The sequence below is a fragment of the Microtus ochrogaster genome, chromosome 8, assembly GCF_000317375.1.
Source record: "Microtus ochrogaster isolate Prairie Vole_2 chromosome 8, MicOch1.0, whole genome shotgun sequence".
Lineage (NCBI taxonomy): Eukaryota > Metazoa > Chordata > Mammalia > Rodentia > Cricetidae > Microtus > Microtus ochrogaster.
In genome coordinates, this window is record NC_022015.1 from 25,530,436 (window position 1) to 25,544,653 (window position 14,218).

The 14,218-nt window shown below is 53.5% G+C and overlaps 1 protein-coding gene across 6 annotated transcripts in view; it reads right to left on the reverse strand.

Annotated features, from left to right (window-relative positions):
- Positions 1–2,369: 2,369 nt before the first annotated feature.
- Positions 2,370–14,218, reverse strand: part of Fam53b (family with sequence similarity 53 member B) — a 120,036-nt gene continuing 108,187 nt past the window's right edge. For all 6 annotated transcript variants that reach the window (XM_026781561.1, XM_013347897.2, XM_026781565.1 and 3 more), the window contains exon 5: positions 2,370–6,260. In XM_026781561.1, coding sequence (XP_026637362.1) covers positions 5,901–6,260 — 360 coding nt within the window. In that variant the 3' untranslated portion in view covers positions 2,370–5,900. The remainder of the gene's footprint in view (positions 6,261–14,218) is intronic.

Sequence of the window (14,218 nt, forward strand, 5' to 3'; positions counted from 1 at the left end):
CTCTAGATCCAATGGCCCCTTGCCTGGATACTTCTCGGGGACAACACTCCCAGTGGCATGACTTCCCCTCTCTTGGTCTTTCAGCAGCCCACCAGTCAGCCTCTAGGATTATCACAAGGGTCCCCACCGCCTCTTGTGTCCTCAACAGGTGGACCAGTCAGGAAGAAGCTGCCTGCAGGTCACCTTAAAAGGGGGACACAGGAGCCCCAACCACATGGCAAGGGTAGAGGGTGCTCAGGAACCCACCTCACAAGCCAGTGGGATTAGCATTGTAGCTCCAGCTTTCCTTCAGGTGGTAGGTATGTTGAACAATTTGCACTAAGTTTTGATGCTTTGGGGCCATAGAAGCAATATTACTGTAGGAAATAAAACCAGAAAGTTTAAAAAGAAACCAGTAGCCATTGGAGGTCTGGCCACTGTCCAGGCCAGGGTGTTTTTTTTTTTCTTGATTTTCTTTCTATGCACATTTCAGGAAAGGACTGCTCTCTAGTGCACCAAGGGCCAGCATCAACTCACTCACAGAGGCCCATTGGGTCACCAGCCCTGTGTATAGACAGGGGCCCGCTTAGTGTCTGGGAGCATCCCTGGAAGAATGCACCCGTGAGCCAGCTGGACTTGCGGACTGTAGAACGCTGAGGTCTGCAGCTGCCCAGCAAACAGGGGATAGTGTGATACTGTTCCCTCCAAGCCCAAGCCTGGCTGCGAGCGGGGGTGTGGGGGTTTCAGGGGGCTATTTTAGGTAGACCTCAAAGTGCAGAAGACACAGAAATGTTACAGAGACATCAGGACAGAGGCCAGGGCAGTCATGCTGTCAACTTGGGCTGGAGCAAGGGCAATAGGAAGCTGGTACCACTGGGGAGTCTGAGGTGCAGGTAAAAGAATGTTGGGTCATCCAAGGCCACTGTGCCCTGCCTTTGGGGATCTGAAAAGCTGGGCTGTGCTTGGTGATTTTCTGCACCCTCTCTCCTGTTGTTACCTTACCTACCATAGACAGAAGGCAGAAGAGTGGTGTCCTGGGAAGACCAAATGATGGCCAGCCTGGGATCTCCCGAGTGTGCTCGAATTTAACTGCATATGGTGTGTATGTTGTTGAGTATGGGAGTATGCCAGTGTGCATGGGATGGCCTTTACCGGCCGAGCTCTCTCCCTGGCCCCAAGGGTGGTTTTGTGGGTTGTTTTGTTCTGGTGGCTCTAGGGAGTGAACCTAGCACCTGGCACATGCTAACAAGGGCTCTACCACTAACCTCTACCTTTAGCCCGTGGTTTTTGTTTTGTTGTTTTTTCATTTTTTTGTTTTTGTTTTTTGAGACAGGGTCCTCAAGCTGGCCTTGAATATGCAACCCTTCTGCTTCAGCCGCCTGGGCACTGGGGGTACAGGTGTGTTTCACTACTCCAGAACACCTCTTTTTTCTTTTAAAATTTTTATTTTTTGTTATGTTCTGCCTACACGTCTCTGTGAACCACATGTATGCAGTACCCAGGAAGACCAGAAGGTGTCACTGGATCCCCAGAAACTAGAGTTACAAGTGGTTGTTAGCTGCTCTGTGGGTGCTGGGGACTAAATCTGGGGCCTTTGATTCTTAACCATTGAGCTGTCTCTCTGTCCACCGCCCCTCCTCCTTTCTTAAATTACATGTTATAGATTATTGTTTGGCAGAGGATCTGTTGACCAAAAAGCAGAGCAGAAGGGTCTTCCAGGATGCCACTTCTAGACTTGCACACGGGCCACTGCAGAGGGCCTGGGAGAGCATTCCAAGACCAGATCACAGGGACCAACACGGTGACAGAAACTGAACACTCTCCACTGGGGCCCTTGGGACTGTAGACATGGTACATCTCCTGAGCTTCAGTTACCCAGGTCTCCAGTCTGGAGGCTAAGCACAGGGCTATGGACCCATTCTGGAGGGTGAACTGTGTGTTCTAATGTCTCTACAGCCCAGGAATCAGAGTTCTGAACTGTGCTGCCCTCCGTGGGGGCAGAGGCCCCGAGTTGACAGCCCAGCTATACCTCAGTGCTGCTCTTTGGAGAAGGAAGTTGGCTGCCCAGGCCCTGCGGGACTCTTCTTGGTGGCCCTGTCTCTCAGCCAGGTCAGCTTCCTCTCACCTCAGAAATAACAGGGTAGCATGTGCCCCCGCCCCCACTCTCTCAGGGCGGCCTAGGTCTCTGGCTCCTCCTCTGGTGCCGTGATGGTGGCTGTGGCTAGTCCCCTCTAGAAGTCGCTCCCACAGTCTGTCCCCAAGGCATGAGAACAGGAATCCACCCCGTGGCCCTCCCAGTCCAGAGCCGACAGTCTCATGGACAAGAGGGGACAGAAGAGCTGCTGGCTCACTGCACCCAACAAAAACCACACAGCCGTACCCAGGCAGCTGGGTGTTGGACCAGGAAGCTTTATTTACACAGTAAAAGTAACAAGCGAATTCCTGAGACTAGAGCGACCGTAGCGTGAGGCAGTCATGGCCTGTGTGGGAGGGCAGGCAGCGGTGCGTGGTGCTAGTGAAGAGACCCAGCACAGGCTGCTGCCCACGGACTGCTGCCCTGGTGGGGGCCTGACTCACCACGCCAGTCACCGTACTACCTGAAACAGTACCACCGCTGCCCGCTGGCGGGGACAGCACACATGGCCCCAGGACAACCTGCGGGCCCCAACTGCTGCTGAACCCTGGGCATCCCCGACACTGACAATGGAATTCATTTGTCAATGAGACCATGCTAGGAGGTCAGGCTATCCTACCTAGGCTACAGGAGCTCCATCAGTCCGCAATTTTAAAATAGCTTTTTCTTCCTCCTTAAGGGGCCTGGCACCAGGGGGACGGGGTCTGACCAGCAGCATGGATGTGGCAAGGGGCAGCATCTGGGCTGCATGGGCAGAGGGTCCCTGAGCCCTGGCACCTAGCTTACATTTTAAGTGGCCGTCATTCAAGTAATTTTAACTGCATCAGTGGAAATGGGGTACAGGGTCCAGGTTCTAACTGCTATGGACCTTGAATGAGCCCGAAAAAAACGATGCCATCTGTCTGTTGACCCATCTGGAAACTGGGAGAGGGCACTTCCTGCTTAGTGTGGACCTTTCTTTTATTTAACTTTTCTTTCTACATACAAATTTAGAAAAAAAAAATTAAGTAAGGCTTTCTGCACATCTGCATGTGTGGGCGAACAAGTTCCTCGGGCCTGTGCACGAGGAAGCCCATGGGTGCGGACCGGGTTCTACCTTCACCACCCATGAGTAAGGCAAGCGTGGGCAGCCAGTCATGTAAACTGTCTAGGCCGCCACCCTGAACTCAGATCAGGTACCTGCAGAGAGCAACTCCTTTCGGCTCTGCGGCTTTTGGAGTGAGCGGGGGTGCAATGTGATGGATGGCCCTCTCCCCTGGCTGGCTCTGGTGGGGCCACACCTTGCTCTAGACCTTTGGGCTCCCTAGGCAATGGGTGGCCAAGCACACCCTCAGCTTCTTTGGGGGATGACACTCACAGGCAGGTTGAGGGAGGGGAGATTTTTAATGTCGCCCATACTGAAGCCACACTGCTGAAGGCTAAGCCACTCTGCTTGCTGTCTGTGGTGCCAAGCACGTGGGTGCCTCCTCCAAGAGATCCAAGACCAGAGGTGCTGGATCCAGCGAATGGGTCTGGGTAGCATGGCTGCTGAAAGACAGACACATGGGCACCTTCCAGAAGAGACCTGCTTTGCTCAATTAAAAGAATGTCAAAAAGCAAATGAAGTCAGTCTTCCTCTAAGCAGAAAAGCTCCTGCCATCTTCTCTGGCTCCTATGTTGGGGGCTCGGACTGAGGCCTCAGTGGGACAGGGACAGTGCAGAGAGGCCTGAGGAAGCTGAAAAGGGCCAGCCCTACCCCAGGTTTGGAGCATTATTGCCCAGGGAACAGTGTCCGAAGGAAGGATGATAACTGTCCTTCAGCCAGCAGTCTCAAGACAAGCCGTCCATTACAACAGCTTTAAGACACACCTGCCGCCAGAGCTGCTGGTCCCAGGCCACAGGACAGGCAGCTGGCTACTGGTGGATGCTTTGGCCTTAGCGTGCTGTGTGAAATGGGCCCCGGGAACAAGGCCCAGCCTCTGCCGTCCTTAGGAGGGGTGGGATTTAGGGACTGTGAGGTGACTCCAGACCCAGAACCTCTCACTCACTGTGGGCTTTCTGGGCACTGGTGTGTGTTTCCCACACCCTCTCAGCTACCTTCCTCCAGGTTTTATACAGAGAAAGTATGGCCGCCACGAGGCACCAGGCAGGGCTCCCATGTCATGACTTCGCCAGTTTTCTACTTTGGCTTTCTGGTGCCCTGAGTCCCGCTGGTCTCCCACCACCACATGGACCCACCATGCTACCCAACCCGGGGCTATAGGAGTGGGACCTCCTGTACCTTTGGGTCAGATTTTAAAGAAACATCACCTATACATCAGAACTTGGGCCTCAGTCCTTCGGGTGGATTGACGAAGCTTAAACAGAAGGGTCCCAGGAAGGATAACCCATTTGGGCTCAAGCAGCAGAGGATGGAACTACGGGGGGTAGGCACAGCAGAGTGACTACAGAAGTGCCTAGCTCACATGTCCATGAACTCGAGAGAATGCACCAGTTATTTTTAGCCTTATGGGAAAACAAGCCACTTGTGGAAGCCGGCCCACTTGCTATTGTCTGCAGAAGATGCCAAGTTTGCTAAAAGCCAGAGTCCCAGAGTGCAGAGCCCTGTGGCATGTCCGTAGAGAAGACTCGGGGAGTTGCCTGAACAGAGACCCTCTGGGAACTATGCTGGGAGCGAGGAGCTACGAGGGGGAGAATGATTCAAGCCATGCTGTGGCTGGGCCTGCAGAGAAGAGCCTTAGGGCTAGGCTTGCATCAGCGGACTGGGAGGGGTGTTCTGAAGCCAGAGGCAGTACACTTCCATGAAAGCCAGCAGGGGGTCTGTGCACAAGCAACCATGTGCTAGGAATGGTGTGACTTGCGGGCCCCCAACCTAGGTCACTGCAGAGGGATGCCTGCCAAGTGGGCAGCCTGCAAAGGGCCATAGACATCCCTCTGCCCAGGAATGTAGACAGGTCCAAGTCTCCTGCACCTGCTTGTAGCTCCTGAGGACACTATGAAGAGGTCATCTTGTCACTGACATCTCTACACTCGGCCGAATCCACCTAACTCTGCCCTTGGGGACTGGGGAGTAGGAAGGCTGCCAATGTCAGCCTTGCCAGGGCAGCCCCTGTGCTGGCAGAGGTGTGGGTGACTCTTGGTGCCATGGGAGAACTCATGGGCCCACCTTTCAGTCAACACAACCACCAAATACCTACCCAGTATGAATGGCTTCTGGTCATCCCTGACCTATCCCCTGGTCCCCAAAAATGGGACACGGATTATCCCCCAGAATCCCTGCACAGTGCCCCAAATGGATTAAGGCCACACGGTCTGGTGTCACTACAAGAGGCGTCTCCCGAACCTTCCCAAGCCGGGGACAGGGAGACCTGGGAGAGAAGGCACGGAGTAAACTAAGTAAAGGAGGCTTTGGGCAACTCCCCAGGCGGAACCTGAGCGAGGCCACAGTGGGCTCAGGCCCCTGGCACTCTACCTGTGGGACGCAGCTGGCCCAGCCCTCCTGGAGAATGGCTACCCAGCACTCCATGAGGAACAAAGAGGAGGAAACCAAACCAAAAAACCTGTTCTTGGGCTACAGTAGTTCCATGGAACTGGTGGGAGGCCAGCAGTTGCCTGTGAGGTGGGGCCAAGTTGCCTTCACAAGTATGGGCACCGCAGGGGGACAGCTGCTCCCTGGGAAGTGGATGGGCTCCCTTTGGAAGCTTGGTCCGGACCCAGGAGCCAGGATCCCCCTTGGTGACCACCTAAGGCCCAGAGCGAGGCCCACCCATTGCAGAGCCTCTGCCCCAGGCCACAGCCCACAGCCCCCTCAATTGTTCTCGATCTGCTCAATGTCCAGCTCGCCGTCCAGAGAGCAGAGGCTGTTCGTGCAGGCGCCAAGGCCCTGCCAGGCTGCGGCCGGCTCCCCCTTCCTGCAACAATCCTCGTCAAGACTGCAGCTGTCCGACTCCTCACACGACAGGTCCTCCTGGCAGGGGAAGTGATCGTCGAAGGAATGAGGAGCAGGCTCTGGAACTGGGGTCGCAGCAGGGGTCCGGCCCCCCGGGTTGGAAGCTGAGAGCAAGGCGGTCCAGGATCGGGTGCCACTGACAAGGGCAAAGGGGCTTGGGGAGCTGGGGTCTTCCATCCCCACGCTCAGGCAACTGAGGCTGCTGAAGGCCTGACAGTTCTGTGGGAGAAGAGACACGATGGTCAGCGAAGGGCCGGTCTCCTGGAACCTGGGGCCACACACACCCTACAAAGCCCCACAAAGCCTAGCTGGCACTTTATCTGCCAGGCTGTAGCAAGTCCACCATGAGTGAGACTTACTCATGAAGAGGTACCCCCGGCTAGTGAACACTGTGTTGCTAAAAGGTATACAATTGCAGTTACTATAGAGGGCAAGAACGGGATGAGGCCACACTTGTGGGTTGCAGTGAGACAGGACCATCTGTGACATTTTCAGTAGGCTGTAGGAAGGGTGAGCCTTGCTAAGGCCATTTCTTTCCAGATGTCCCTCATCTGGGATTGGTTCTCCCTCTTCAGTGTGAAAATCCTTGTATGAGATTGCAAGTGTGGTCAGCTTCAGGATCTGGACAGGACCCGTTATGATGTAAATGCCCTCTCAGTAGCCGCCAGCCCTGGGTTATGCACACGTCCTATGCAGATACAGTTCTTCCTGAATATTTTTTACCCGAGGCTGTGACTTAGTCTGAGAAGACAGTAGAAGGAATGCACGAAAACAGAAACAAGATGTTTTTTTTTTTCTTGGTGGTGGTGCTCGAGGTTGGACCAGAACCTCACGTGTGCTAACTGTGCCCTGTATCGCTGAACTACATCTCCGGCCCTGACATGAATACTCACGGCTACACTGTATTAAATAAAATCTGTGAGTGATCCAGAGTCCGCATGTCCTCTGAGACACAGACCAGGGCGATAGTGAGCATGTAACACAATGCCACCTTATGAGAAGGGAGCTGAGTCAGATGGAGTTATCACCAGGGTACGCTGCTGCCATAATTCCTACCCCACCTGCTTCCCATGACCAGAGCGAGGCAGGGTGGTGCGAGAGATCTTTCTATGTCCCAACTGGGTATTCAGAACTTGCCAGATATCTGGTTTAATACAGGTTCTGGGTTCCAACTGAGGCTGAAAATGCAGTGGCTTTGACCCACACCGATCTGCAACAGGAGGCCGGGCTCCCACTGCTTCTAGCCGGCACTCTTTGGGGGCCTCTGCAGCCTCATCTGAAAGACATGTGACGGTCCCCACCTTAACTGTGGGACATCTACTAGCCCCAGAGAGGAAGTGTGGCTACACAAGAGCTTCTCCCTGGTGCAACACCAAGTATAGCTAAAGATGGTGTCGAAGTCACTGAGCAGAGTGTCAGCCCCGACACCGCACACTGGTGCCACCAAACAGTTCAGATGTGGGTCTCCTAAGTAGACATGGATGGGGGTTGTGGCCTGCCTGATGTCCCTCATAGGCCCTGCAGCCAACTGGGGAAAGAGGAGCAGACTTTGGCTTCTCCCCAGTGCACAGGAACTTAATAGCGCCTGCTGCCTCTCACCAGGTGATGAAAGACACAGGCCTGTCCCAAGGGCCCCAGTCCTTTCAAAGGCTGAAGTATTTGTCTGCTAGCCACTGCAGAAAACAGGCTATTAGAACAGGCTCAACAGACAGAGGATGAAAGGTGCCCTCTCCAGGGGAAAGTGGCTGTGCCTATCACAGGCACAGACGCTGTTCTGACACTCTGCAAGAAACACTCTGCTGATGGGTCCACTTTTCTTGAGATCTTTCGATTAAAAAAGAAAGGAGGGGCAGACAAGATGGCTCAATGGGTGAAGACACTTGCCACCAAGCCTGATGACCTGAGTTCAACCCCTAGGATCCCCGTGGTGAAGGAGAGAACTGACTCCCAAGAGTTGTCCCCTGACTTCAACAAGCTCACCAGAGCACCCTCCCCCCATGTGCCTAATAACTAAATATCAAGAAAGAAAAGAGAAAGGAACAGGCTGGGGTGCTGAGGGGCTCAACTCTGGGTTTCAGGAAAATCCTGAGACTCAGGCCCAGGCCAGAAGAGCCCACAGCTGTAAGACCCTGCTGATGCTGAGATTTATTTGGTGTTCGATGTAGCCCACAGTCACAGAACTCATTCCTTCCCTGCCACAGCAATACTTGGATGCGACTCAGGGAAGACTTCTGCCTTTCAGGCCACTGACCTGAGCTGAGTGAAACAGAGCGTGGCACAAGAGAGAGAGGGGGAGGGGGGCTCAGCACTGGCAGCTCCTTCCTGGGCCAGACTGCATGGATGGCAGAGGCCTAGGGGTGAGGCTAGGACTAGTCAAGGACTCGGGAGCCCAACCCACCCTGCTGCATCCTGGCTAAGCACTGCATCTTTTTGCCTCAATAGCTGTGTAAGAGCAAAGAGCCATGAATAGTCAGTGCCCAGGTGTCTCCAGTGCTCACTGACTGCTAGATGGGCAATGCCAACGGTACTAGAGTATCATCACATCTGTTTAGTGTGCCAGATGCCAGAACATGCCTCATTGTTCTCTGTGAGCTGCAAAGTGAACAGAGGCAGGGGCCTTGAGGTAGGCCCCAACAGAAATGCTCCCTGCCCAGGGCTTGCTGTTGCAGTGAAAGCACCAGCAGCTATGTTAGGCATGGGACATAGCCCATGGTAGGGTGCTGGGGACCCATTTGCTAGACCTAAAAAGTGCCAAGGTTCCACAGGTCATTTCAGAAGCTAAATCAGACTCACATGGCATCATGGCTTCAGGAGAGCTACCTCAACCTCTGAACGTTGGTCTGTCTGTTAAACATTGTAGCCAAGGGCACCCTGGGGCCACCCTTCCCCCGACTGTCTTTAGTAACTGAGACTTTCTTGCTTCTTGGCAGGGTGGGAAGCTACATGTCTAGGTAGTGCATCTTGTCCCAGGCAAATCACAGAATACCACAGAAATCCCCTCAGAGCCATCTATCTGTCCGTCCGTCCATGTGTTTCCCCCATCTCCACCCCCACCCCCGCCAAGCCAGTGCACTTGGAAAACTTTGATGACTCAAAATTCAATCATTTGGCCACAGTTAAAAACAAGAGCCTCCACTGAACGCTCCATCTGGTGACACGCTCCACCTGCCAGGGAATAACGCGGCTGCCATAATGAGGTAGCGGGGGTTCTGTCCAGAATCCCATCCCTGGGAAGCCCACCCAGGTGGAGACACACACTGTGCACCCATGCTCAGGCCCACTGCATCCTCAGCACGCCTGCCTACCCTCTTCTAGCAGGTCAGACGGCTCCCATGAAGAGCGAGCGAGCACTGCATGGGCTGTTGCTAGCCTGGACACCTGTGTACCCTCAAAAGAGTCCAGGGAAAGCACAGAATGGTGACGTTCCAAGTGCCTCGTGAACACACCATCCCAAGGTGAAACCGCTGCTCTAGGACATACCTTACCTCACCCAACAGCTTCTGTTCTTGAGGCCCATGGATGGGCGCCCCACTCCTTACAGGCCATCAAGCTCAGTGGGAACTGTCCTTATGGCCTCGGGCTAATGACCAGGGACACTGAGCCCATTCTTCGAGCCCACAAGAAGGACTCTAGAACAAAACCATGCCCAGGGAGTTTTTCTACCAAACCAAGCAGCCCTCAGCTCTAGTCGGTCACAACAGGGACCATTGACCATGCTGTTGCTCTAGCTTGGGTCTCTGGCTCAGCACCCAGCACCAGCTGCCTTGGGCCTGCCAGCCAGAAAACACTGCTAACTCTTCTCCCAGCCATAGGGCCTTTATTATACACAGACTTGTTCCTGCATCTTCCTTCTGGGCTGGGCAGTGATGAAAGCGGCTTACTCCTGGGGTTCTTTCTTTCCTGGATCCTAGTCCCCTGAGGGAAACATGTCAGCTCAGCACACCCTCGGCCCCTGTGCCTGGTCAGGGCAACTGCCTTGCCAAGCCTTGTGCCGGATCAGCTTGTTCCCTTCTCCAGGTGATATGGGCCAACATGTCAAGCATGACAAGGGGACCTCAGAAAGATCTTCTAAGCTTCCAAACCATCTGTTTCCTCAGCAGTGACACAGAAGGCTAAGTAAGACCTGAGCAGAGCAGATGACAGCAAAGCCCGCCCCACCCCCCCTCAACGCCCAGGGAACGCTGCCTGGGTGCCAAGGGCCCCAAGCTTATAAGCTCTGTCCCTCATACTTAGAAGTGGGCATCTGGGGACACAGACAGGCCAGCTGGTGTGGGGGGTGTATGCCTAAGAACAGATGGCACAGCATCCTTCTCACCCCACTGCAGGCCTCAGAGGAGGAGTACAGGCAACCTAGATTCTAAAGCCACAGGGGCTGGGCTTCTCTGGTGCCCTGTGGCCTTGCTTCCTGCCTCCTCACCTAAGAAATGCATTATTCTTTTTGAGCTCGCTGTTCCAGCGGGATATTTTAAGAAATGCAAAGGCAAGTGGAAGCAAACTGGGGACAGGGAGTGGGCTGCAGACATCTCACCGAGTTCCCTTAGCCAAACCAAAGCACCAACTCTCCCTTGCTTGGCTGCTGCAAGGTCACAGTTGTCCCTTTCGGAATGCCTGGGGGCTAAGAAGCCTGAAGGACACCTTCCTCACAGGGGCCACCCAGCTCAAGATGAACTCCACAAGCAACAGAAGTACTATCCTGCAGCCAGCAGAATGACATCTCAAGGGCTAGCCATGTCACCCAAGCCCCAGGCAGAGGCCCAGCTCCTGTGTTGCCTTGCTACACAGCCTTTCCGAGTCTTGTCAGCTTCCCTGCCCTCCATCAAACACCTGCTTAATAATCCCTGACTCAAGTTCTACTTCTTGGAACTAAAATACGGTACCCTAAGGCTCGGCATGTGGGACTACAGGGTCCATCACACACCTGCGCTCCAGGGCGCTTCTCCCCAGGAACTCCTCCTCTGTTTCTTCTACAGCAGGAATGCCATGCCCTGAGCAGATGCTGCTGCTGGGCCCTCAGCACTACCACCTTGAGTCTGCTGGGAAGCTAAGGCTGCTAGAGACACCGCCCCTTGAGCAGCCGCGTTCGAAGCACAGCTGTTGCATGAGGATGTCAGTGTCTGGTGGTGACAGGCGATGTTCACCAAGTGCAGACATGCTTTCTCCTGGACAAAAAGTGTCCAGTCCCTCTGCGGTCACCATGCTTCAAGGCTGCCATGCTTGCTTCTCTTTCCCATGTCATTTCCCTTTTTTAATGAACCCATAAAAACAACATGTCGTGATGGCTCAGTCACTAAGCAACACAACAACACAAGCAACAAGGACCTGAGTTGGATCTCCACAATCTTTTTTTTGTTGTTTAGATTTGGTTTGGAATTTTTTAAAGCCAGGTGTAGTGGTGCATGCTTATAATCCCAGAGCTAGGGATCGAGAACAGGCGGATCCTTGGGGTTTGCTAGCTAGCCAGCTTGACCTAATCAGGGAGGCCTTGTCAAAAAACAAGGATGGAGGCTAGAGAGATAGATCAGTAGTTAAGAGCAGCTGCCTCTCTTGGAGAAGACTGGCTTTGATTCCAAGTACCCATATGTCAGTTCACAAAACCACCTGCAACTCCAGTTCTAGGAGATCTGATGCCCTTTCTAGGCCCCCACAGGCTGCTGCACACATGTGGTACACACAAATTCATGAAAGCATGCATACATATGCGAGAGAATAAAGGAGTAAACAGGTGGATAGCAACGGAGGAACACCACCCACGGTTAACCTCTAGCTTCCACGTGTGTGTACATACAGACACACATATGCACATATGCAAACATCTGAACACACTCACACACATGTGCACATACACGTACACAAACGCATAAAAGAAAAAGCCAAACATTATTGTCCTCTCTATGTTATAGGTCTCAGAGTCTCCTCAAATCCTTCTACGACACCAGAACAACAAGGCCAGTCCATGAGGCCAGGCGGGCAGCTGGCTCTAGCTGGCCTTGCATAGTGCTGAGCCCTTGGATCTGCCTGAGTAGAGGCACTTCCTGCCCAAGCAGACACTGTACAACACTGTACAACAGAACTGCGCAAGTATCTAAAAACAACAGGCCACGAGACAAATTCTCAATGTCTCCTTTGTGTTGGGGCCGACAAAGCATGTAGTTTCCCTGGGTTTGTTTTTGATTTGCTTATTATTTTGAGAGAGAATCTCACTATGGAGTTCTTACTAGCCTCAAACTATCACAGTGATCCACTTGCTTCTGCCTCCTGAGTGCTCCGATTAAAGACCACCATGTCCGGTCTTTTATACATACTCTCAAGCAGGGTCAACAAGACTGTGCTCAGCCCACCTCTCTGTGTAGTGCTCCGGGCCTTTTTGGGCCTGGATGGTCTCCTGACTCTCAGGCATGTGGGAAACGCTACCTGGAAAACCTGTGGGAAAGCCAGGATGCCAAGGACTGAGACAAGGAGCTGAAATAAGTCATGGTCCTTGGGGCCCTGATAGCATCACTGATTTGTCATCAAAGACTCTGGGCTCTTCCCAGACTCCAGGTTCCAGAAGCCAACAGGCTGATGGGAACAGTAAATACCCTTTGTGCGGAAGCCATCACTGGGGAGGTTCCCTCCTTCCTTCCTGAGCCACTGCTTCCCCAGTGCCCATCTTTAGGAGCCAGCATGTGCTCTGCAAGCATCTGCCTCATGCCAGGGGATTGTGGCACATGCACCCCCCTTGAAGCTACACCAATGACAGACTACAGAGCCTATTTTAGCTCAGGGAGTCACTTGTCCCTTCTTACTAACAAGGGAACAAGGACCAGGGGGTGTGATATGCTTCAAAACTCTGCCAACCACCTCCAGTCCAGGAAAGCTAGCATACAGTCCAGGAAAGCCAGGTATGCTATATGGCTGCTAAAATCATGCCACTCTCAGAGACACCCTAGGAACAGCACCATAAAGCTGTGAGATCCCCCTTCAGGACCTTTTGACCCACAGTCACTCTGGGCCTTGCCTATCTCTGCTCTGCAATTCCCTTGCTGCACCTCTGGGAGCACCTTCCTGTTATAGTAAGGTAATATACTGCAGGCTGCAGGTCCAGATGTAAGAAAATGACCTAACTCGGGTTGTTAATTCTGGAACAGTCCGTTTACAGGCACAGCCTAAGAAGCTGGGCCTGTGAAGAATAGACTTAGGGCCAGCAGCCTCAGTCAGACACCAGGATCAGACCCAGCGTTTAGCAGAGTCTTGATGTCACCCATCAAATAGGATGTAGCCAGGGAGAGGCTGCTTCACAACGGGGAACTCCAAAGATAACCACCTGACCCAGAGTTCTTAAGGATCGGCTAGAGTGATGTTCACTGGACCACACCTTTCAGGTAGGGCAGAGCCTGGCCCTGCTCCCCACGTGCTCAGGATGGTGCAGCCACGGGAACTCCCTCTGCTGCCAACCGCTCTGGATGCCCAGCTCCTACTGGGCATGCTTTCCTTCCACTGGCATGCTCTTTCTCCCCTACTAAACCCAACCTCGCACACCGCGTTTTGGAGGAGAGCTCAAATACCTGTTTTATCCTCTGTTCCCTGACAGTCATACAGGTCATGCCCCATAGCCTAGTTCAGGGACTGCCTCACAGTGTGCCTACTGAAGGGCCCATACTTAAAGTGCTGCAGGTAAGAAGAGGCCTTGGAGGTCCAGAACACTGCAGATTTCCTGAATGGCAATTAGCCAGTGTCCTCTCTCTGCTGTCACCCGACAGAACACATGATGGTTGCTGTTCCTGCTCTAGGCCCCAGGATGGCAGATGGCATGCCTGAACACAGAGGGTGTGGAAGCCAACTTCGAGGGCCTCCCTGAGCCCTCACCATTGGAAAACAAACATTTTGTTTCTGCAGTGAACATTCCACTCGGCATAGACTCAGGAAGGAGTTTGTGAAACCACTTGGCTCACAGTTTGGGGTGAAGAGGATTCTTTGCTTAACAACGTCAAGGGACCTTTCCAAAGCACACAGGGATCTGGCTGGGGGCCAAAGCCAATGCTGTCAGAGACCACAACCCTCAGCGAAGTACAGGCAGCAGAATGCTCACAGCAACTCTGGGGCACAGAGGTGGGGCTGATATGCTCTAGGAAGCAGTGCCGATGCGCACAGGGAGGGAGGCAGTGCCGATGCGCACAGGGAGGGAGGCAGTGCCGATG